The sequence below is a fragment of the Thunnus albacares genome, chromosome 23 (assembly GCF_914725855.1).
Source record: "Thunnus albacares chromosome 23, fThuAlb1.1, whole genome shotgun sequence".
NCBI lineage: Eukaryota > Metazoa > Chordata > Actinopteri > Scombriformes > Scombridae > Thunnus > Thunnus albacares.
In genome coordinates this window covers 19,730,917-19,756,028 of record NC_058128.1, presented here as the reverse complement: position 1 = coordinate 19,756,028, position 25,112 = coordinate 19,730,917, and the positions used below count along the sequence as shown (strand labels likewise).

The 25,112-nt window shown below is 39.0% G+C and overlaps 1 protein-coding gene and 1 long non-coding RNA gene across 5 annotated transcripts; one reads left to right on the top strand and one right to left on the bottom strand.

Annotated features, from left to right (window-relative positions):
• Nucleotides 1-1,371: 1,371 nt before the first annotated feature.
• On the top strand, nucleotides 1,372-15,488 carry LOC122974847 (serine/threonine-protein kinase 38-like). Of its 2 annotated transcripts, none has more exons than XM_044342853.1 (14): nucleotides 1,372-1,738; nucleotides 8,919-9,058; nucleotides 9,461-9,512; nucleotides 9,609-9,731; nucleotides 9,907-9,990; nucleotides 10,608-10,731; nucleotides 11,196-11,350; nucleotides 11,484-11,586; nucleotides 11,714-11,775; nucleotides 12,757-12,874; nucleotides 13,131-13,254; nucleotides 13,434-13,529; nucleotides 13,648-13,739; nucleotides 14,011-15,488. In XM_044342853.1, exons 2-14 carry the CDS (start codon nucleotides 8,925-8,927, stop codon nucleotides 14,133-14,135), a joined length of 1,392 nt encoding a protein of 463 aa, XP_044198788.1. In that variant the 5' UTR covers nucleotides 1,372-1,738; nucleotides 8,919-8,924; the 3' UTR covers nucleotides 14,136-15,488. The 2 variants fall into 2 exon arrangements, with proteins under 2 accessions (XP_044198788.1, XP_044198789.1); XM_044342854.1 differs by lacking the exon at nucleotides 1,372-1,738 and adding an exon at nucleotides 4,455-4,526.
• On the bottom strand, nucleotides 15,461-24,142 carry LOC122974848. 3 transcript variants are annotated; one of them, XR_006400453.1, is made up of 4 exons: nucleotides 23,654-24,142; nucleotides 21,037-21,187; nucleotides 20,240-20,308; nucleotides 15,461-19,405 (listed from the first exon to the last, which is right to left on the bottom strand). It is a non-coding gene; the product is annotated as an uncharacterized LOC122974848 (long non-coding RNA). The 3 variants fall into 3 exon arrangements; XR_006400454.1 differs by having other exon boundaries at nucleotides 21,052-21,187; XR_006400452.1 differs by lacking the exon at nucleotides 21,037-21,187 and having other exon boundaries at nucleotides 23,654-24,121.
• Between the last annotated feature and the right edge of the window lie 970 nt (nucleotides 24,143-25,112).

Here is a 25,112-nt window from a genome sequence, read left to right as displayed (position 1 = left end):
AGCAGTCATGTTGTGTACAGCCTCGATTTCACTGACAGTGAGTCTCAGTGATTTTGTGCAGCGGTCTGAGCCCGTTTCAGACTGAACTTTGCAAAGCGTAGGCTGCAGGCCAGAGAGTTTATAGCCCAAATCTAAATATAGGTGCTGTGTCACAGCTCAGTGGGCCCCATTGATGTGAGAAATATAAAAACAGCCTTGTCTGCTGGACACCACACCCAGAGGTGTTAGCAGGGTACACCCACCTCTGTGCACGTTGACATCATGGCTCTAACAGTAAAGTCTCCAAATAAGGAGATTTATGAAAGAGAAACTTCACCTACCAGCCTGAGCTGCTTTTTGCTGTGTTTTTGGCATGCAAAACCTTGTTGCTGCTGTTAGAGTTTTTCTTATTTTGACTTTTCAGGAGTCATCTCTTGCCACATACACCTGTTTGGTGTTTGTAGAGGAACACCTTTATCATATTAACACAAGTCTACAAGGAAATGAAGGATTCAGAAAGGGCAAAGACATTCCTAAGCACCCTTGCTGGGATGATAGGAGGAAATTAGTCAATTTCCTGTGGAATTTCTAGATTTTAATGGTGTGAAAGTGTGAAAATGGTCTGTGATGCCTAGTTTAAACAATGAACACATTTGATCTAGTTCTAGCCAAACAAGCTGCAGTCATCTTGAACGTTTACACCAAAAATCTCAGATCTTGCTTTAGCAGAAACATCTCCTTGAATATTGTTTGAAAATGCTTGCGGTCTGCTTCAACTGTAATTTCATTGTTATCTTATCATATTTTATACTGCTTTTATCAGCTGTATTGTCACTAGGCGAAAGCCCTATAAAATGTCTTGGAAGTATACAATTTGAGGTTGCAGTTTTGCTTTCACGTTTGTATATTTTAATATAAATTCTTCATATACTCCCCGCCCCTGGAAATGTCTCTTAGTCCTTTCTGTCAATTAAAAACCTGCAATCTGTATTTTGATCTCAAAGTGACCTTTTATTGACCTTTCTTGTAGTTCATATGGCATTTGCTATTTTTGTAGGAAGAAACTATTTTCATGGCAATGTTTGTGTAATATAATTCTAAGGTGTATCATAAGAATATATGAATATTTAGCAAGGGTGTGCTTTAAGCATAATTTATAAAATTATGTAACAAAGCTCACAACTACAGTAGCTACAGTTTATTCTTTCATTGCTGCAAACGCTTGTCCTGGAACAAAACCCTTTAGGGGCGTTTAAGATCTTCTTATTGGCTGATACGTTTGTCATTCAACCGTATATTGCGCATATTATTGGTCGGTAGAAACCACCAGGTCAGTTTTTTCATCGGTGATTGGTTCGTGCTAACGCCATTCAAACGCTACGTCGTTTCGTGGCTGGGGCGGTCTGATGAGCCCGACGGTTCCCAGGAAGCAGCGCTGCTTATTTGATACTTTATAGCGATAAAAACGGGCGAAACACTACATTTCGAGGTCAAGAGGTACCAATGTAGACAGTTAAATATGTTTAAATAATTTCAGGTTAGCTTGTTGCCAGCGTCAGAGGACTTTTGTTATGATTTGGCGTTGATATTGGTGATGTTTACTTCAGAGGTTCCTCTAAAGGGTAGCTAATAACTGGAGCTTCTAGCCTCCACTGCCTGAATATCAGGCAGAAAGACACGTAAAAACACCGTATATTTGTTTCACCTGGGTCGTGGGCTGGCGGCAAGCCAATAAGTGACTCTGGAGCAGGACACGGAGGTAGGTGGAAAATATTCCGTACAAAATGCTGTTCATACTGTCGTATTTGTATGTATTGCTGTCACGAAACCTGCCAGACAGAGCGCTAGCATTAGCCAACACACAGCTGCAAACCCAGTATTTGTTTAAAATGACCTCATATTATTTAAAATCTGTAAGTATCTCAACAGTGAAATGTAGCTGGTAACGGCTGTCATGTCTGCTGTGACAGAGAGTAGTTACAGGTTTTGACAGAGTGGCACGAAAAGTGCTAGTTTCCTGTAAAACACCATAAACATAAACGTGTGTAAATGACACGCTTAATGCGGCTCCACGTTTACCTCTCAGGTGAAGGTGAAAGTGAAATACAGCACACTGGATTCACAGCCTGACAGAAGTTACACATTAAATATAAAAATACATTAAGAGTTAAAGAGTTACATATTTTACTTTAATTTTGTCCTCTTACACTTTGAATTGCAATTACTTGCTGTGGCAAATATATTTAAAATAGATTTTAAATGAATGTTTCTTTTTTGTAGTTTTTTTTTCCATTTTGAAGAATATCCTTAGGCTCCAGTAAGAAAAACACTGTACAGCTATGAGTAACAATATGTAACAAATACAGGAAATAATACTGCATAGTGTTTGTTTGGATTATTACTGAATAGAAAATACCCAGTATTATTATTAAGTTCCTGTTACTGGAATGTTATGGGGCTTTTTCAAAATGAAAGTGATTGTTTAGTTTGGAATACACAAAGAGGTCATAGCCTATATTACAGCTGCAATGATTACTGGATTAATTGCCAACCATTAAGATATTTGATTAATCATTTACGTTATTTTTAAAGAAGTTTCTTTAGTTTTCTATGATGATTAACTAAATATCTTTGGGTTGTTGGTTGGACAAACAAGACATTTGAGGACATCACCTTGGGTTGTGGCAGTCAAGTCAAGTCACTTTTATTTATATAGCACATTTAAAAACAGGAGTCAACCCAAAGTGATCTCTAGTCGAGGCAGATGGATTAACACCTGCCTCAATACAGGTATACATGATTAAGGCAATAATACACAATGTAATACATAGAAGGCAAGACTAAAATGAAAAACACTTAAAACAACTAAAATGATAAAATCAAAGTAACAAAATACAAAGTTAAGAGAAACTGGATAAATCCAACAACAGATTAAAATGCAGTAAGAGTATGTTAAACCAATGGGGCAACCTCAGACTGAACTAAACGCAAGAGAAAAGAGGTGGGTCTAAATTTGATTTGAAATTGTCGGTGTTGCAACAGGACTTAATGTGGGATGGGAGACTATTCCAGAGCCTGGGAGTAAAAGCCTGGTCACCTGTGGTTTGAGGTGTGAGTGGTGACTAAGAGGAGTTGTTGTGAGGATGACTTAAGTGACCTGGGGGCAGAATATGGAATTAGCAGATCAGTAATATATTGTCAAGCTAATCCACTTAGGGCTTTAAAGACAATTCTGCATTTCATTGGTAACCAATGCAGGTGAGCCAGAACAGGAGTGATGTGTTGTCTTTTCTTTGTTCCAGTTAAAAGTCTAGCAGCTGCATTTTTAACCATTTGGAGTTGAGAAAGGGTGAAATGGGTCAATCCCATATACATATATACATGGAATTACAGAAGTCAAGCTGAGAGGTGATAAAAGCATGGATAACTGTTTCCAGGTCTTCATGAGATAAAAACAGCTTTAATTTGGCTATGGTTCTAAGCTGATAAAAGTTGCTCTTCACAACACAACTGACTTGTTTGTTAAAATGCAATGAAATGGCCAAGAAGACACCAAGATTTTTAACTACATTGTGCAAATTGGCAGACAGGGGACCAAATGCATTGTGGCAAGTGACAGAGCTAAGAGGGCCAAATATAACTACTCCAGTTTTGTTTTCATTTAGTTGAAGGAAGTTCTTCTCCATCCAGCATTTTGATGTTGTTTAGAGAGTTAAGGAGATTCTTCAGTGACCAGGTGCTGTCAGGTGTAACTGGTAGGTAAAACTGTGTGTCATCTGCATAACAGTGATAAAGAATATTGTATAACTCAAAGCCAAGGGGAAGCGTGTATAATGAGAATCAAAGAGGCCCTAAAATTGAACCTTGGGGGATGCTACATTTAATGGGAGCAGGGGATGAAGAACAGTTTCCTATTCTGACTGAAAAGGTTTTTTTCATTCGGGCAGGAGGTGAACCTTTGTAACACTGGGCCCTGAAGACCGACCTCGCCCTCCAGGCATTTTAAAAGAAAGTCATGGTCGATTGTATCAAATGCTGTGCTGAGATCAAGCAGGACTAAAATGACACAAGAACCAGGATCGACAGAGAGAAGGATACCGTTATGTACCTTCAGCAGAGTGGATTCTGTACTATGCAGAGCTTTAAAAATATACTGGAATTTGTCAAAGTTGTTGAATGTGTTCAAGTAGGAGACATGGGAGAAGACAACTTTTTCCAGAATCTTAGAAATAAATGGTAGCTTGGAGATGGGCCTGTAGTTGTTATGGTCATTGTGGTCTAGCCTAGGTTTCTTTAGTAGGGGTTGCACAATTGCATGTTTAAAACTTGAAGGGAGTAGTCCATTTGTTAAACAGCTATTAATTATTGCCAAAATAATAGGGCAGTTTGTGACAAAAACTTCCTTGAAAAGGCGTGGCAGTATAATGTCTAAGGGACAATAGGTGGGATTCATTTGTAAGACCACCTCAGACTGCTGGCAGGACGGCACCGGTTGAAACTGCTGGAGGCGACTAACTGGATAATGTGGCTCTGAGGGATCACTGTTGGTGAGATGTGAGATCTTGTGTTGTCAATTTTGTCAGTGAGGAAATTCAGAAACTTCTCACAGGTTTCAGTAGTGGAAGCAGGGGTAGCGACAGCAGCAGCAGGATTTAAGATGGAGTTAATTGTGTTGAACAGAATTTTAGATCTGTGGGCATTTTTATTAATTAGTTCAGCATAATATGATGCCTTAGCTGTCTTAACAGAGCTTTAAACAATCTCTTAAAATTTCATGTGAGACTTGGAGTTTGTCTTTTTTTTTTCCATTTATTGACATTTTTCATAATTTTCTGACATTTTATAGACCAAAAAACTAATCGATTAAGAGAGAAAATAATCAACAGATTCATTAATAAAGAAATTAGTTGAATGAATAGTTGCAGCCCTAGCTGATATATGTTGTTTTTCCTTATAAGCCTATGGTCGGGTGTGTGTGTGTGTGTGTGTGTGTGTGTGTGTGTGTGTGTGTGTGTGAGTGTGTGAGTGTGAGTGTGAGTGTGAGCGAGCGAGCATGTGTGCCCCATTCCTCTCTTTGGCGTCATGACTGAGCCCTTTCACTCAGGACGGAAAGGGTTTCCTGTCCAGTCACTTACAGTCCTTAAGGGTGGAGTGTGTGTGTGTGTGTTTGTGTGTCTGTCTGTGTGTGTGTATATATTTCCATATACACGTATTAACTGAAGAATTTTACACCAAAACTGAGAAACCCACCATCAGGGGAAAACATTATACTCTAAATCTTCTGTTGGGATTTTATTTTATTTCAAATGAACATAACAGATAACATATTTCCACACACACACACACACACACACACACACATAGTGCTTTACTCTGATATTTATTATCTTTCCCTGTCAGATAATGGAGGATTATTGCTTTGTTGTTATTTTGTTGTTGGTGGTTGGCTGTGTAGTGTCCGCCCATGGATTATCTACAGACCTCGCTGTCAGCAGTTGTTGTTGGAAATACTTAAGATCTATGGTTAAAAAGAAATAATCTATGAGGACTGATGATTATGCTGAAAAACTGGGACCTTGTTTTGTTGAAGTACATAGTGATGTTGACTTGTTGAAATATCATTTTTTAACACTCTGAGCACCAATAACAAAATTCCTTTCACTTCGTTCATATCAGGGTGGACAAAGACCAGATGAGGGTACAAAGTTCACAAGAAGTATACAGACATATAACCATGAAGATCATTTTAAATTGAAATAAAACATAATTAATTGTAACCCTATCATTTATTGGTGCAATTTGTAGATTGTGGTTGATTGCCAGATTAAGCTGCTGGTCCCTATTTTCGGCTGTATGCTTTAGTCTGTAAATATTTAGCCTGCTTTAATAATGTCTTCCTTATAAGAGCTTGAGTGGTGTAGGTTGTTTGTTCAGCTATGGGGTGGATCTGCTTAACTTCAAACCAGACTGGATCCCTTCAGCCTGAGCTACAGGTCTGGCTGGCCGCAATGTGATGCAACACTTTTTAACAGTTCGAATGATGCTTCATTTTCCACCTTGGTGGGAAAACAAGTGCAAAACCCATTCAGGCCCACAGAGTGTTCACTAGTGGGTGTTTTGACATTTCACAGGTGTAAATAATGAAATGAATGACTAGATGCTAGATTCTGTTAAGCTGCTTCAGTTTCAGGGTCCTGGTGTCGTGCGTGCTGGCTCACTGTTGCACTGTCACGTCTCACTGTCACACTTGAATAAAGCAGAGCCGTCGTTAATGTCGTTAGTAGGACCTGTGGTTTCCCTACTATGGCACAGCATGTCTGCTGTGCAAAATTTCTATCAGCTCAATACAGAAAATGTTGAGCATGACAAAATAATGTCAAAAAGAATGTCTTGATATTTGAAACCCTGCTTGAGAGTCTGTGTTTATATTATGTAGTCAATCAAAATAAAAGGAATGTAGATGATCTTAGTCAGTGGCAACAGACAAAGACGTTTCAGTGGCAGAAAAAACTCTCCTGTCCTCCTACAGCTACTCCAGCACAGCGCTGCACTTCACAGCATTCTCACACCAAGAGTCTCTGACTGAGCAACCTAAATTAGTTGTTTTCTGACCAAAAGAACTCTGGTCCAATGATGAATGATGCTTCTCTGTTATGGTGTTGTTGTACATACAGCATGTGACTCGGCACCGTAGCTGAAGAACACCTCAAAAATGTAACGTCACATAGGGCCTACATCGGATAAGTGATATGTGTTTGCTGTATGTGATGGCCACGGATGCATGGTGATTAAGATTCATCATTTTACTGGTGATCATCAGTGCTGTTTCCCCTTCAAGTTGACCTTCATGTGTTCAGGTAAAAGTGTACAGAACTCAGTAACTCTACACCTTTGTTTGTGAAAGTCTCTAGCCGTCAGAAATCTAACAAAAACCACGCAGTTTGCAGAAGTGAGTCAGTGATTTTTTTTTCTCAGAAGTCAGGAAGTGTTGTGTTGTTCTGGGATTGTTGGGGCTGAGACGGGAAAAGGACCGGTAACCAGACGAAACATGGGTCCTATCTCTGGGCTGCAGGGCTGTTTTATCTCCGTGTGAGCTAATCAAGCCCATTCATGGTTTTCTAATGGCGTACTGCTGACGTGATTTGATGATGTACACATCCTCCGTCTTCCTCCTTGAACTTTTTCACAGCATCATTCAGTTTTGGTTTTTAATTCCAACAACACAATACAACTTGTAGGCTGCACCTCAGTATGTGTGTGTGTGTGTATGTTCTCTCTGCTTTCTGTGGTTTTCTTTCCACTCACATCAAATCCAAGATGTCAATATGTTGCCTTGTGGAGAAACTCCTTCCCAATTTGTTTGTTTCGTAGAAGTGAGCACAGACGTATAGCCGGACTTGTGTGCTGCTCCGATCCGATGCATTGTTCTTGCCTTTGTTTTACTATCACCAGTAAAATCAACATCCGATCTCTCCTCAGCTGACCAGTACATTTCTGTAAATTCTTTGGCGATTCGATATTATCAGAGACTGTGTGAAAATGCACAGGAATGTACACTGATTAAGATCTGTGGAGATGTCACCGATAAGTTCCTGGAATGAAACCCTGCAGACCATGAGCCATCCATGTGACCCTGGAAAAGACTTACTAGAATGTTTTTGTACCATGGGTACGACTTGGGCACCTCCTGTGAGTCTGTGGTCAAAGATTTGATTTCAGTTTCAGTGATGCTGCATTTAGTGAGAAGAGATTAAATAGCTCCAGATCATTGACCTCTGTCCTCCTTTTAAATTAAAAGGCAATGTTTCATATCATTGAATTCCACTTGGTAATTTTGCACAAAATGACTGCTTCATTACACGGAAAACGTGCTGCAACATGTCATCAATAAGCTGCAAACATCTCAGCCTGGCATGCCTTCATCTCAGTGTTTATGCAAGAGGTTCAGGGAGTTCAACCAGTGTCGGTGGCTCCTGCTTTCTTTGGAATTCGTAAATCTACAGTATCTTGAGAACCGCTACCGTTCGTACATTAAAATCTCCCTGAGTGTTTCTCTAAAAAGAAAACATGCCATGATTAATAGTTTTGACATTTTTTTTAAAAAGCTGTACTCCTTTAATATGAGCAGTTTGTTATATTTGATTGTGGCATTTAATTTGTTAATGAGTTTTACTGCTAAATTGTTAATGTCTGTGTCAATAAACACTGTAGATGTTGTAAATATTGACAGTGTGTATGTAGGGGGAGGCAGTGAGGGGTCATTGTTGCTTCACCAATGACTCCTACTGGTGTGTTGGGGTGCCTGCACAGAGGGGAACCCTCCCACACATTTATGTCCTCCTCACTGCTTTAGGTTTCTTCAGGTTTGAGGTTTTGGTAAATCTAAATGATCCTTCTTCCCTAATCTTCCAACTAGTAGACCTTTGGCAATTTGTCTTTACCAGCAAACTCCACACAGAAGGCACCAGCTGGCTGGCCGGCAGGTTGAGATCCAGAACCTTCTAACCGCTGCACCACAGTGCCTCATTAGATAGTAGTTTTTGGTTGTAACAGAAGAGCAATTGGAAGAGACAATGGAGGGAGTATACAGCTTTAATTTACACTAGTCACATCCTGATGCAGTTCAAGGTGCTTTATCAATTACATTTCTCTTAAGTTAAACTTAAGTCCCTCTAGTCACTCAGCAGTTGAGGGGAAGTGACGGAGCACCTTTCAAACTAAGAGAAGCTCAGGTTTGTGGCTCCCTGGAAAATTGGAGGAAACTTGTCAGACCTTTCTGAACTACACTAATACTTGGCTGTAAACTGTCCTTTGACATAGACACAGTTGCTGTTAGGACAGTGTCTGTCCAAACTTTGCCACTCAAGTGGAAGCAGTAACTGTACCGATGAACACAACCTGATGTTTTTTTTTTTTCTTTTCTGTGTGCCGTCTAACAGGATAGTATGGCCATGACGGGAGGGACTGCAGCTGCCCTTCCCATGAGCAACCACACCCGAGAGAGGGTGACCGTGGCCAAGCTGACACTGGAAAACTTTTACAGCACTCTGCTCACCCAGCACGAGGAGCGGGAGATGAGGTAATGGGATCCTTCCTTTTAATACAAGACCACTGTGGTTATCCTGCATGCAAATGTAGCTGTTGTTTAAAGCATCAGGTGTCACTCCATCCGCCACTGGAAAAGTTAACAATGCTGCAGTGTTTCATCACAGGTGTGAGCACAACAAAGGCCATCTCATAATCTACCTCTCATGTTCTCATATTACCTGAGAGCTGATCTCTAGTCCACTGTGAGGGGGTTACTTTTCACAATCTGAAAGGTTATAGGTCGTCTAATCCCTCCTTGTATCTTTCCACTCACAAATCTCTCATATTGTAAAGTAACTAGGAGTACAAGGAGGGTTTTTTGCCATATTTTTGCAGCCTTTAATGTGATTTTTATATTTTTAAAAGCAGTTTGTGCTTTTTTTTAAATTTCTAGGCAGAAGAAGCTGGAGAAGGCCATGGAAGATGAGGGTTTACCAGACGAGGAGGTAAAGGAAGCTCTCATTGTTCAAGAGAAACTTTTTGCTTTCAACTTTTTCTTCCTCTTCTTCAGCTGAATCAGTGTCTCTCTCTGTGTTTTGCAGAAAGTAATGCGTCGCTCGCAGCACGCTCGTAAGGAGACCGAGTTTTTGCGACTGAAGAGGACGCGGCTGGGCTTGGATGACTTTGAGTCCCTTAAAGTCATTGGACGAGGTGCTTTTGGAGAGGTACGTGAAAAGAAAAGAGCGGGAAAGCTCTTTTCAGGAGTGTATGTGGTTTCCGCTGTGCTCGTGTGCGTTTATCACAGTGTTACCACAGTGTTAGTTTCATTTCCTGTCTTCAAGCAAATTCAGGTGAACAAATATTTCCTGTGATTTTTAACTGTGAGGTCGTCTCCTTCAGGTTCGTTTGGTGCAGAAAAAAGACACAGGGCACATTTACGCCATGAAGATTTTGAGAAAAGCAGATATGCTGGAGAAGGAACAGGTAAAGTATGTAGTGTCAGCACTACAGGGTTGTTAAAGCTGCTACAGCATTATGATTACACTGCTGTAATTCTTTCCCATATGTCTTATTGCATCACATGTTGGGAGCAGGCTGGAGAAACAGCCATAAAACCTCCTTATACAAACAAACTCTGAAAACTCTTGACAGTGCATTTCCATCACTGTAGGGTACTGGAGAAATACAATTTACTGAACTTTGAGAATTTTAGATTATCTACTAAAGTCCAATCAGCTGTGTGACCACTGAGTCTAAACTCCATCTATGGTCTTCTCATTAGTGCAGGTAGTCTTGCTTTTAATTTGACAAGTTTACATCATTAATTTCTAGTTGACTTTGTTGGTGTATGTGATGTGCTATTGTGTGTAGCTTTGTATTTTGTATAATGTATTCTGTGTGTTTTTTGCTTTGTACTGTTTGTTGTTGTGCTGTTGTATGTTTTGATTGTGGGTGACTGCAGATGTAAATTAGCTTTGAGCTAACTCCGGTGCAGTGCATCATTCATGTTAAAAACTGTACACTGTCCCGATAAATAAATACAATAATAATACAATAATTAGTTGTGTTGTATGCTGTAAGTGTCCACCTTCTCTTTGCAGGTTGCTCATATCCGAGCAGAGAGGGATATTTTAGTGGAGGCAGACGGTGCCTGGGTGGTGAAGATGTTCTACAGCTTCCAGGACAAGAGGAACCTCTACCTCATCATGGAGTTCCTGCCCGGAGGTGCGAAATGATAATTAAAGGTTGATAAAAGGTCTCTCATTAGGGACCGCAGTTAAATTCAGTTGTCTGACTTGCAAGTCAGACAAAAATGATTGTATGGGGTCGCTGTTGAAGAGCAGAACAATCACAGAAATGAGGAAAAGTCCTGATCTTAACAAATCTTAATCATTATTTTGAGGGTGTTCCCAAAGACATCATGTCTTGTGAACATGTGAGCTGTGGATTTTCACTTCCTGAAGTTTGAGATTCTGTCTCTATCTTAGTGAAATCAATCAGTTTACAGAAACAAGAGCAACAGGAAAGAGCTAGCAGATATTGAATGATTAGAAAAAAACGATTTATCAAAATGTTGACAGGATGAATTTACTATTCTGTATTATAAATCAGTGTAAGAAACATGTATTGGTGCAAAAATGTTGTGGATGGCCATTTTTAAAAGTTCTGGTGTCTGATCTCGTTGTCAGGTGACATGATGACCCTGCTGATGAAGAAGGACACTCTGTCTGAGGAGGCCACTCAGTTCTACATCGCAGAGACCGTGCTGGCCATCGACTCCATCCACCAGCTGGGCTTCATCCACAGAGACATCAAACCAGATAACCTGCTGCTGGACTCCAGGGTGAGATCCCCCACACACACACACACGTTTGTGCTGTTAAACTGAAATCTGATGTCATTCATGTATAAGATTTTTCTCATAAACACAAAAGTAATGGTGACAGATGACTTATCAAATGTTTCTTTGCTCACAGGGACACGTGAAGCTGTCAGATTTTGGCTTGTGTACAGGACTGAAGAAGGCTCATCGCACAGAATTTTACAGAAACCTGACACACAACCCACCCAGCGACTTCTGTTAGTTAAAAACTAATAATCATAAGAAAAGTTCAGCATTATTGTAGCCAGATCCAGATGCATTTTTGCTGTAAATATTCAAGTAATGACTTGTTTTTCCTCTCCTTTTCTTCTCTGCATTTTGCAGCTTTTCAAAACATGAACTCCAAGAGGAAAGCAGAAACCTGGAAGAAGAACCGGAGGCAGCTGGTACGAGTTTGGCACTTTACTGAGACTCTGTTCCAGAGCAGCTTATTGTGACTGAGCAGGTGGAGGAAACTTTAGTGTCTTGCTCAAGGACAGCCATTGTGTCTGTTGTGAGCTGTGAGCCTAAGAATGAACAGATTCATATACATTAATAGCAGGTGCTGGATGAAATGAAAATTAGTCCAACATTGAACAACAGTGAAATTGGCCGATGTTAAAGGCGTCAGTATACTTCATCAGAACTGCTTGTCTGATGTCTAAATCAGTACTGTTCTAGCATAACCCGACCCCAAGTCTCTAAATGTACTACGCACTTCTCATTCTACAAAAATCCAAATTTTCAGCAACTTAATTAACCACATTAAAAATGTATCTTAAATTGTTACATTGTCTGATTTTTTTGGAATCGGTGAAACAAGAGTAAGAAGGAAAGAGAAGTGCACAATGTTGGATGCTGCAAAGCCCCCTGGTGGTCATTTATATGGTAGAGAAATGGCATGGAAATTCAAAGTAAAGTTTTGGGAACATGCATCAGACATTCAGAATAAAAGCGGGGAACTCTAATTATTTAAAAAACCCATCAGTGTCTGAGTAATGTAATGCAGCATTTATTGAAAGCATAGATTTATGGACTGAAAACACACATGTTAACCTCTTATACTGTTTTGTCTTCACATATAAATTGTGCATTTACAATCAAGTAGGACTTGCACAGTGTTTAATTTATACACAGCTGTAAGTGGCTGATGGTCAGTATTATGTGCAGTATACAGGAGAGGACATATGTTATAATATTTCATTTTTCTTACATATATTAATGTTTGATTTAATGGGTATAAATAACAAATTACACTAAATTACATTAGTCATGGGGCCGTATCATTAGTCTCATCATTCCCCAAAATATATTTTCCCTCACAGTGTATTAATCTGTGTACTCAGATTAAATTGAATTCCTTCCTAAACTTTCTGTATGACTTTCAGGCTTATTCCACTGTGGGAACGCCAGACTACATCGCCCCTGAAGTCTTCATGCAGACGGGATACAACAAGCTGTGTGACTGGTGGTCTCTGGGTGTCATCATGTATGAAATGCTCATCGGTAAGCATGCATTTGTTTGTGAGACAAACATAGAGTTAGGTGAGGATGTACACAATGAATTAATGAAATTAATGTGGAGACTAAAAATAAGAGTAATACACAGTAATACATTGACAAATATTTAAAAATGACATATTGCACAAGATCATCAAATTACTGAAGATAATTATCAATGTTGTTTTTTTACAATGTTACTTCTGCAGGTAATATTGTAGAATATGTGGGGTCTTAAAAAACGTCTTTTGGCTCTGTTCAGGTTATCCACCCTTTTGCTCGGAGACGCCGCAGGAGACGTACAGGAAAGTGATGAATTGGAAGGAAACCCTCGTCTTTCCACCTGAAGTCCCCATCTCAGAGAGGGCCAAAGACTTGATATTACGGTATGTAAAGATGAGTTCAGATGAACTCTCACTCACATGAATAGGACATGCCCAACATGTTTGTGTTTCCAATGAAAATTTGAATATTTTCCTCTGTTAGAATAATGTGTATATAAAGTTTTATTGGATAATAATCATAATACCAGTCTGCTGTGTGTGTGTGTATGTGTGTATTTCAGGTATTGCACTGATGCTGAAAACAGGATTGGAGCAGTAAGTGTGGAGGAGATCAAAAGTCATCAGTTCTTTGAGTCGGTGGACTGGGAACACATCAGGTACATGAAGTTTAGGGTATATGACTCAGCTTATGCATAATGCAATTTCAGGAAAATACCACTCTTCAGCTTATTATTTCTGCACTCGTCCATGATTCCTTCTGTTTTGCTTCCACAGGGAGCGGCCAGCAGCCATCTCCATTGAAATCAAGAGTATCGACGACACCTCAAACTTTGACGACTTCCCTGAATCAGACATCCTTCAGCCAGGTTCGTCTTATGAAGTACTCTGCCAGCAGCACTGCAGGAAATTCTTATTAGGAACACTAGCCTTGGGTCATGTTAGATCATTAAATATATTTACAGATTCAAAATAGATTCTCAAGAAAAAGGTCATTTATGTAACTTCTGAGCAACAACAACAACTCTGCTGTTGTATTCCGTGCTTATAACTCTCCTCTAATTTACACTGCATGGACGCCCTCAAGTGGCAATTAGAGTAATAATACCCCTTTTTGTTTGTTTTTGTGTTTGTGAACAGCCAATGCGACGGAGCCAGACTTTAAATCAAAGGACTGGGTGTTCCTCAACTACACGTACAAACGCTTCGAGGGCCTGACTCAGCGAGGCACCATCCCCACATACATGAAGGCAGGGAAGGCCTGACACGTTCAAACTGGGAGACGGTGTTGTGGAGAGAAAAATAGACGTTTACGGACACAGGGTCGGGCCATGGAGCCCTGCTGGTGCTGAAGGCTGCGCCATCAGCCTCTCAGTCTAAATTTAACCCTCATCACAAGTTATTTAGGTCTGCTCAGCCGCCGCAAGAACGCCAAGAGCTCGGATATTAAGGAGCGTTACCGCATTACCTCGGTTGTTTATATCGTATACTGTACATGTGCCGTCTTTAGCCATAGCTCTCAGGCCAGCTCACAAACTAGGACACTAAATCAGCATATCTGCATGTACAGCGGCATATTGCTTCTGGAGAGGATTTACAGTGGGAATGAGGCTTGAATACAAATCACTGCTTTGACATATTCACATCGATAGTTTCAACACTGGTGGCTAAATTAGCTCTGATACTGAAGACACGCTCTATACACTGTAGTCAAACTCTGGATTATTAGTAAGTATGAACAGGAACCTCTCACTTGTTCTCAGCCGCACTCTGTTCATGGATTTAAAGGAAAGTTCCAGTATGATTTCCAGTTTTGCTCACTTTATGCTTAAGCATTACTCAGTAATTTAAAGCTTTGCGTGAAAAATGTATCTTTAGTTTCAATTTATTTTTAGCCTACAGCTGGCAGAAGCATTTTGTTTGGGTTTATCTGTTGGTTTGACTGGGTTGTGTTCAACAGTAGACGGAGCCTTCAGCTATTTATGTAAGAAGAGACAGCTTCTGGAGATGCTGCTGGTGCAAGTTGTTGTTAGCAAAGTGCCAGTGGATCCAATGGAAGTTCAATTAGCCTCAAGATTGTCTGAGACAATGTTAGAAATGTTTGTAATGTGCGGGGTGACAGCATTGTGTGTAAATGTTGTAGGGTTATAGAGTAGATGAATGCTAGCTGCAGGGCTCTAGGGATGGCAGTAACAGTTAGTCGGTCTATCACTTTGGTTCCAGACTGAAATACCTTGCTATGAAATTTGGTACAGATATCCATGGTGCCCAGACAAAATATCCTAACTTTAGGACACGTGACTTTTCATCTAGCCTCATCATTACATCAAAATTCCAATTTGACCAAATTAATGACATTCCCTTCAGCCTCTGCTGTACTTGGCTAATGTATTGATTAGCCAATGTCAGCATGCTAACTCTCTGAACTAAGATGGTAAACATTATACCTGCCACACATTATCATATTAGCATTGTCATTGTGAGCATGTTAGCATGCTGATGCTAACATTTAGCTCAAATACCACCTCATAGAGCTGCTAGCAAGGCTATACACTCTTAGTCTTGTTAGGTTCTGTAAGAAGTGTGTTAATATAAAAGGTTAGAGGATGTTTTTTTTTTTTTAAAGTGTAAGGATTTCTCATGATATTAGTATAATTTTCGCCTCTTCATTGAATTCAAAGTGTCTAGTTGTTTTCTGTGCTGTTTTGAACTGAAAAATAATTAGAAAATGTGAAAAACAGTAAGAATTAGCATTGAAGTGATCAAAAATAAGCAAATGAGCAAAAATTCAAATCATGCTGGAATCTTCCTTTAACCCTCATGGTGGTAATACACAGTGCGACTCTGTGGCGGCTCTGTGGGGCAACACTTCCTGAATAGTTGCCTCAGCGCTGTTTACAGAGGAACAACGTGTTGCCAGGAAACATGTGAATGCAAGTCTACCCTGTGCTTGACATCCGGTACCTTGGAGTGCCGCCCATTCACATTGCCAAACAAACTGCCCGAGTGTGTCACTTCCCTTTACAGCCCTGTTGTTTTGTTCAGATCAATGCCCCAGTAATTGATATTTCCCCTGATTTTAAGTCTAATCAGTCCAAGGGCCAATCACTTCCTTCTTAGATGGACAAAACATGCAAAGTGCCTTTTTAAATAGCTGATAAATATTTAACCTGATATTTTATCAATGTTATTAGTAATTAATCAGAAGGCTATTAATTACCATTAAGGTGGATACAATAGAGCTGTTTGAGGGAGAAAAGCAGCAGCAGGAAAAAGCTGAGAGAAAAAAGGATATAAAGTTATTCTGACCTCACTAGTTAAGCTTTACAGGTCAATTTGTGAGCAATCAACAGTACAGCAAATACAAAACCCTGATGAGGAAACAGTGATCAAAGACAAAAGACAGGTTTATTACAGGTTGGGTAATAAAGAAGGGACTCATAAAAACATATTGCATCAAAGCAAACGCAATGAGCAAAGTAACTTTGTCAAGTAAAGATTCAATAATATGAGAAATGAAGTAAGAATAGATCAACATGGTGGATATCTTAGACACATGTATGTTTTTTGTCTTTGAGGTTTGTAAATTTCTGTTTATTTTGAATCAAGTTTTCATCGAAAGTTCTTCATGTTCTAAAAACCTTAAAAATCAAACTCAAGGCTTGTCTTTCTCAACAAAACAAACCATTTAACCATCCTGTCTGCTCAGAGTTGTGACTAGACACAGCGCTGAAAATAGTTACCAAAGAACTCTGATCATCACACGTCGTGATCTGAACACACATTCAGATGTAGCTGTTGCTCACTGCACTTAACCTGAAACTACCTGTCATATAATATTTTACAAACACCTTTCAGAGAGAGCTAAACGTGGGTATGGAATAGTTTACTATTTCTGTTTCTACACTTGTCAGAAAATGAGTGTGCAGAGACAAATGTTTTTCAGTTAGCGCGTCTGTTAAGTGTCAAAATGCAAGAAATGCTATAAATGTACATATGGGAAAAGGAAACAGACTGAGGATGACTAAGTTCAGCTGTGGCCATTGCAGGAATCTAATATTTAACTGTTCTGGTGCTATTTTTGAGGAATTGAAAGGAATTAGGTGGTCTAGCAGGTTGATAGATTAGTTGTAATACACCTATACCAGTCTTTTATCTGTTTAACCTTAATTGATCCAGGCAGTCCTGCTGAAAATCTGTTGGCCGTGAACGCCCCATCAAGACGGACAAGAAAAGTTGTTTGCAAGCAACACGAGCAATGTACAAATTAGGGTTGACTGATGTGTATATTTCTGCATTATTTATTATTTTTCATGTTTTTCTTGAAGGAATTCATAAATGAGAATTTGTGCTAATCTTCTGTGTATTTAAATTGGAAGATTTTCATGTCTTTTGGTTTCCCAGAATTCAAAGGGGTACTCCAGTGATTGCATCTCTGTAAAGCTGAGAGACTAAAATGATTAAATAATGCAACAGAGGCCCAGATATCTTAACTTTCAGTCCCTAGTATGATTAAAGTCTCCAAATAGTGAATCCTACACTTCCCATAATGCAATGTGATAACAGCCTTCTGTCTAGTAAATATCCATGTCTTTAAAAGTCCATGAACCCAGTCTGTTATTCAGGCTTTCTGTTAGGAATCTGAAGTCTCTGTGCTTTATATGATGAAGCTGAGATAACCCTGATGACATCATCAGTTTAGTCTTAGATGACATCATCAGGGTCATTTTTTCAGACCACAGAAAACATGATACAACTGTTTTCAGAGGTGGAGTGCCCCTTTTAATTACTAAAAACAAAATGTCTGGAAACATACAGTCAATCAATCTGCATCACATCAGATGGGCAGCCCTGATTGGCTAGTATTTTTCCTCATAGTAAAATACGTATATATTGTATGTTGTAACCCAAATACAAATAACATAAAAGCTAAGACTGGGCTGTTGGAAGCCGCTGGTCGACAGCGGCAAGACAGATGCATGATGGGGGATTTTGTTGATGGCTACCGCTGCAGATCCTTGTTGTGTCTAATCACTGGAACACACTGACACAACCTGGAAAGCCAAACTGCTTCTTATATCACAGCCAAACAGTTATTCATGCAACCCAGATGGGAAAAGCTGTGTGTGTGCACGAGTGCATGTGTGTGTGTGTGTGTGTGTGTGTGTGACAGAGAGAGAGAGAGAGGGAGAGAGAGAGAGAGAGAGAGAGGGTGAATGTAAGTGCAAGTGACAAAAATATCTACATTTTGATGAAGTAGACACTCAGTGCTTTTTGTTGTGATGTGACGTGCCACCTTTGTTCAATGTCAAACTCATGTTGTGTGTTGTAATAGAAAAGTTCTGACTATTATTTTTATTTCTTCAAAAGTAGACACTGAGGAGATGAAAGTAAATGTTTTTAAAAAAGTAAACGAAGGATAAATACTATATTTTGGATCTATACAATTCTACATGTACACCAGATGACTTGAAATCCATTACTATGTCACTTTATCTAAAGGGAGCTAAATTATTGTGACTTCATTTCTCCATGAGGTTTAGAAGAAAGAGTTCAGGATCTAGAAGAGAATAATAATAAAACATGCCACCTGTTTTATTAATAAAACATGCCACCGCTACGCAAGACAATTCATCTCCGAAGGACCAAACCAGCTTACTGACTCGCCTTGTGTGGTGTCAGTTGGATCGATGTCATATAATGTCATGAAAAGATAACTCCCTAACTTAGAGCAAAATATATGAATCCTTATAAACAAACAATTTGCTTCTCTGCCTCAGAAACCTCTGACTTGGATAATAATGTCGTTCCCCCCCTCCTCCCTCCTCTCATTAAAGCAAGAATTCAGTCTCAACACAACCTTGTAAAATGTTTTAAACCACCCTCCACAGGCCAGGACTATGTTGTGAGGTATTAAGTGTGATGATGTGTACATATTGTTGTAGACAACTGAAGGAACCTGTCTGAAGGAAATGCTCATTAATATATTCATTCACATTGATGAGTTTTTATGTTGGTAAAATGCTTAAAATAATAAAATTAAACACTTAAAGTCTCATGGTTTCTTTATTGGATCAAACACATGTTGTGACTGTGGCATTTATTTATTTCTACTGCATGAATTGTGCTATTATTTCTGGAAGAATGGGAACTTTTGATTATATGTCAGTAAAAAATTGATTCTTTCTTTTTTGCCTTAGGCCAGCAATATGCCATATTGGTGCCATACTGTCCCTTAAGACCATCAAATGTGCCTGTGTCCATTATTGCCGGTGAGCATCAAAACAAACAAACTGACCAGTCAATATTTTACATCTGCATGCCTGAACTTGGTATTGTCCTAACAAGTAACCTAACTGCAGTGCTTCCTTGAGGCAACAAATGGAAACACACCAGTTTAGGAATAAAATATGCCTTTAAACCATTAAGTTGTTAAATAGTCAGATTTATCCTACCTTTTCTTTTTCTGACCGTGTGGCTGTTTTCCATCCCAAAATGCAACAATGTGTCCACTTCAGCTCCTCCTTTGATAAATCTGAAATATGTCATCAGAAATGAGAATGTGTGAAAATTAGAAAATGTACAAATAAGTTGGTGTGAAGGTCTCAGGGCAGTGATATACAGTAGAGGGTTAAGCTAAGGAGTATGTGGCAGTAAAGTGAAACAGACCACATTGATAATAATACTTTTTGTTAATACAATCTACATGTCAAAACAAAACAAAACAAAACAAACAAATTCCACGTATTTCTCAGACTCATTAGGAAATTTGTTTTTCATTTTCACAGCAGCCTAGTTTGCTGCTGTGGTTCACTGAGGCCAGTAGAGGGAGCTCTTGATACATCAGTGCATTTTCAGCTGCTCAGTGTGTTTATTATGAATGGGCACCAATAACTATACAGCTGTTGTCATGTGGAAACCTTCTATCTCCACGTTTGGTTGATCATTTCTATCAAAGGATTAAATGCTTCTGGCTGGTTAACAAACATATTTATAATGAACTTTAAAAAGCATGATGACCAAATGAGAGCAATGTTGTTTTTTTTCTTATTCCCTAAAATGTAGCGTAGGAAAATGTAAGAAGTGCAAAAATGTTCTGTTTCTAGATGGTTTGTGTCAAACATGATACTGAGAGATATGTCGTCATGATGCAGGAGAAACAAGATTCAACAGGTGTTAATGTATATGCTGTTTAAATGCTTGAGGTGTATCATGCCGCTCATCCGTAAACACATTCTTCACTCTGTAGAATCTACAGGACACGTTTTCATGTCTGTCATGGTTGTAAAGAAAGAAACACCTTTTCGCCTCACTGGCAGCTCTATATAGAAAAACAACAGCAACATGCACACAGTGAGGACAGACTCACCTTTGAAGGCAACAGGAGAGGGCGACGAGGTCAAACCTGTGTTGTTTAGTGGAAAATTATGTCTGTAGCCTAAAGCATAAAAAAAAAAAAAATCTCTGTTATCTGTTATATACATGTCGTGACCCGCAGCATAAGCATACAGTAAACGGTGCGGGTGCAAAAACTGCAGAGATAACGTGTGCAGACTGCAAGGCTCACTGTTTTACATTAAATTGCAAATTTAGCATCTAATTATAAAACAAACAAACTCGTGTTTCTGAAGATGCTGGTTGATCTAATTAGTTGTTAAAATGCTTTTAGAGGCAGTGCAGGGAGAGAACATGTTGAGATGTTATTGTAAACACGCATACAGTTGGTCATTAATTATATTTCCCCCTAAACCATATTTTGAACCATATCATATTTCAATTGCCTATGAATGTTTTTTTATTTCAGGAAGGAGCATATGAAGGCAGGACACAATGACACATATGTGAATAGCAACATAAGAGTTCATTTCAATTTTATTCAGATTATAGATCATAATCATTGCAGATAAACTACGTGTAAGAACATTTTCTCTCATCCAGGTGCAAAGCTGTCGTCCGATGTCACGCTTTCACGTGCAAAATCTCCGTTACATACACGGTTATAAAAGCACAACAAATCAAGTTTTTTTTCCATTCAGCAAAAGTCTAGTTGTGTTAACCGGGTTTTTCTTAATCCATTTTCCCAATTAAGGGAAGCGGGTTTGTGGTTTACGTTAAGAAACGAGGTTACCACAGAGTGCAGACAACAAGGCTTTGCAGGTTACTCACGTGCTTTAAACGCACCTGGTGCAGAGGTGACGGTGCACGCGCTCCACTGTCATGACCCCGATATTATCCAAACCTGCAGAATGATTTAACCCTCATCCACCAACACATTTAACAGACAAGGACTACTGACTGAGGCCTCAAGAGGAAACTACTGTAAAAAAAACAACAATCATAGCAAAATGTTAACTTATCTCTTCTCAAAACATTAATGTCATCTGAAAAAACTGATCATTATTATTTTAAGAAAGTTACAGTTTATTTGCATATCGTGTAAAACAAGAACAGATACTTTTATCCCAAGTACAATCTTTACACAAAGCCTTCAAAATGACTGACATAGTGTCCCCAGACTCCCTGATAGTGTGTTATACTTTAAATTAGGACCCCTGGCAAACATGAACTCAATAAATAGTTCCATCTATTGGTGGAATTGGGTGCTTTTGACTGGGGTCCCCCAGGACACTAATACATTGGTATTTTTAAAAAGCACTAATTAAAAACAGAAACAGAAAACAATGATATGAAGTCATTAGGAACAAACTGACTGACAAAGTCATGAAAAACTGGAACGATAGAATAAAACACCTGTGAGATATGATGAAAAGTATACAGTACCTCTGGGGTTATGTTTGTCATTTTGTATAGTGGATTGACAAAGAGATTACATTTAATCTACTGGTTAATGAATAATACAATTATCTTTATGTGTTATTTGACAGTTTACACAGAGGATAAAGATGGCACAGACAGAGGTTTACTTCCTATAGATTTTTCTATTGACACCCAGAATCAATTTAATGTAGAATAAACACAGTATCATTCACTTGAAGTTTTTATTTACTTTACTTTTAATAATAGTTACCTAATGTACAATTGTTATATAGGCTAACCTTTGGTATCGCTATAGTTATCGCTATAGTTAAGAGGTGGTGTCAAAATGACCTAAATTAAAAGACCATGGGTGTATAAGGAAAATATATCAGTTCTTTCTACAAAAAAGTTGCCTGACTCAGATTAAAAGTTACTACTACATCTGCTACATCAGATCTACTATATTTCAAGTCTGTCTCTATGTAATATTTATAGTCAGGTTTTCATATGAACAGTGAAACAGGTTCTGCTTGCTGTAATCATTCCTCCGCTTCATACTGGTCATTAGGAAATTCTTCCTAACGAGCTATGAGTGGAAGTGAGGGGAGACAAAATCCATAGTTTGTGTTCTGAAAAATATATTCCAGAGTTTATCTGAAGCTAACATGAAGATTCAGCAGTCTGAATCAGACAAATCAAGCGGGTATCTTCCAAACTTAAAGTGTTTTTAATATGATATTCCCTCTTGGTGTTTTTCCAGACAGTGTTTCCTTTCTGGGCTGCAGTGGTGGGACGGTAACAAAGGAATTAGGACAGGAGCTCGTTAAAACTGGTATGAACAGCAGGAAAACCCATTTCATTGTTCACAGGACCACCTGACTAGTGTTTTAAGACTTTTAATTAGATGTCCTGAGTTTTAAATCAGAACATCTGAACTATTTGCTGGCTGTATAACTGCAGGCTCAGCCTCGCTGAGATAGTGACATTCTTCTGTCGTGAGTAAGAAAAACACAGAGTGTCCGTCACAGGACAACAAGGGGTGGAGCTCACTGACGCAGAAAGGTCAAACAGGACGACCAGGCGAGATCCAAAGCTTCAAATAAAACTCTGTAGCACAGCATCACATTTATATATTCAAATTCACTTGAAATGTTTAAAAACTTTGGTGTAAACTGTGTCAACTTTTGTCAGTGAGATTTAGTTGTCTTTTTAATATCATAAATGTTTTAAACTCATCGAACCCTAAACTCTGAACAGACCAACAGGCAGAAACAAGCCTGGTGAGAATCTACCTCATACTGCTTTAAATGTGAAAAGGCTGTGAAGGTAAAGTACAGAAGCTAGCCTATTTGCATGAAATCAATCTGAAAACCATGGGGGAAGCTAAAGACCACTTAACTGGGGACAGCTTGTCCAAAAACTGATTTCTGGGTCAGTGGTTATGGTTATGGTTAGGGTAAGTCTCCAGGAAATGAATGTAAGTCTATGTAAATTCCCCAAAAGTGACCTAGGACAACGTGCGTGTGTGTTTGTGTGTGTGTATGTGTGAGTGTGTGTGTGTGTGGATATCAATAGGTCCATTTGTAGTGGAGATGATAGGTTTTGATTTGTGTTTTATTGTTTCTGTTCATCTGCCAGGGACCACAGATGGAAATTAGCTGCTCTAAATCTGGTACAAATCATCTTTTCTCTTTGTTTGAGACTGATGTATTTTGTACATGGTCCCTGACACAAATAAATTTTATGAACTAAACTAAACTAAAATGTTCTCCACACAAGTTAGCACAATGACTGTAAAGTAAAAAGCCAAAATATACTCTTAAAAATAACAAATACTCTTACAGTGAGGTCGTTGGTAGAAATTCCTGATATGAACTCATCTGTCTGGGCGTAGATTCCTTGTGGTTTTATTACTCTATCACTATTACAATGATTTGAAATTCCCATAATATCCCCCTAAAAATGTATTACTGTACAGTTATACATACTACAGTATCGACATTTTTCGTGTTTCCTGTTCACTTACAACGCTTCCGGCTTGCTAAAGTGCACGGGGACACGGTACTTTCTCCGCAGACAGCCTTTAAATGGGTTAACGAGCCAACCGTCGCCACGTGACCGTCGAGTTATATAATATATAGGTCAACACGTTTCTCTCAGGCACGTGCAGCCTTTTCTCTTACGTAAAGTCTCGTGCAAAGGTCTCAAATTACACTATGTAGGTGAGGGCCAAAGATCGTCGACGTGAGGTGATGTACCACTTTGAGTTTTTTGTGTCGCCGGGGGAAATGAGGACATCATTAAAATGACGAACAGCTACATTGAGCAGAGTTTTGTTTTGTTGCTTTTCACATAATTTGTTGTTTCGATGAAATTCACGAGGATTCAACTGAACTGCCTAGAAATGTATATATAGTCTCACAAAACAGGGGCACGTCTAGAACAGTTTGGATCTTGGCTACATTTTTGATCATTTAGTTTCTAACAGTGTTGTATGTCAGTGTTGTACAATGTCAAAAAAATTAATATATATTTATACAAAACACTGTCACATTTCCCTACTTACTGGCCACCCCTGCTAGAGCTGGATCTGGTACGGTAGACACCTTTTCATTATCTCTGAAGAAAGACCAAGTAGGCTATAGAGGAAAAAAACTCAAATGAAGTAGAAACAATATTGGATCTCCTATAACAACAAAATATGTATATGTGTATATAAACTGTATGTAAAAAGGACTGACTCTGATCATGACGGACTGACTCTGAATACAGTCTCCTACTCTCAAAAAAATGTTTTTTTTATTGTTACCTCACTTGGATGCTTGACCTTTACTGTGTAAAATAATGTATGTGCAGAGTTTGACACCTGAAAAGCTGTTTCCACATGAATCTGCTGAAGAAGGAAAGTTTCTCTTTGCTCACCTAATCTGAGTTGAAGATCACCAGTAGCTATGATTTTGTGACATCACAACTAATTTGGAAGCCAATCGTGGTCCGAATGTGGAAACTTGAAACCATGCACATACACATAGAGAATTTACTTACAGTGAAGTAGGAAACATATCTTAAAACATGCCAGGAGGGGATATTTAAAATGTAGCTAGTCAAACAAAATCCCATTTTAATCGTATAAATGTTTTAAAATATGGTTCCCTCAGCGTGATTGTGCTGATCATGTAAATAAAGGCAGAGTAAGACGTCTTTCCTCTCACAGCGCTATCCGGAGGAAAGCAGAGTAGCACAGTCAGATCGGACGGTGACGCGCACGGCACTTTTTTCAGGTCATAAAAATGCGGGTATTACCGGAAGAATCCATATTTCACTGGTGCTGTCAAGGCTCTTCCGCCCCTGTTTGATATGGATCAAAAATATAATGTATTTAACGGTTTAAAATTTAATTTCCCATCAGACAATACGCTTTTAGACAAAACATCACAGGCCATGATCAACAAACTGTCTGCTTGAAATAGAAGATTCCACTGCAG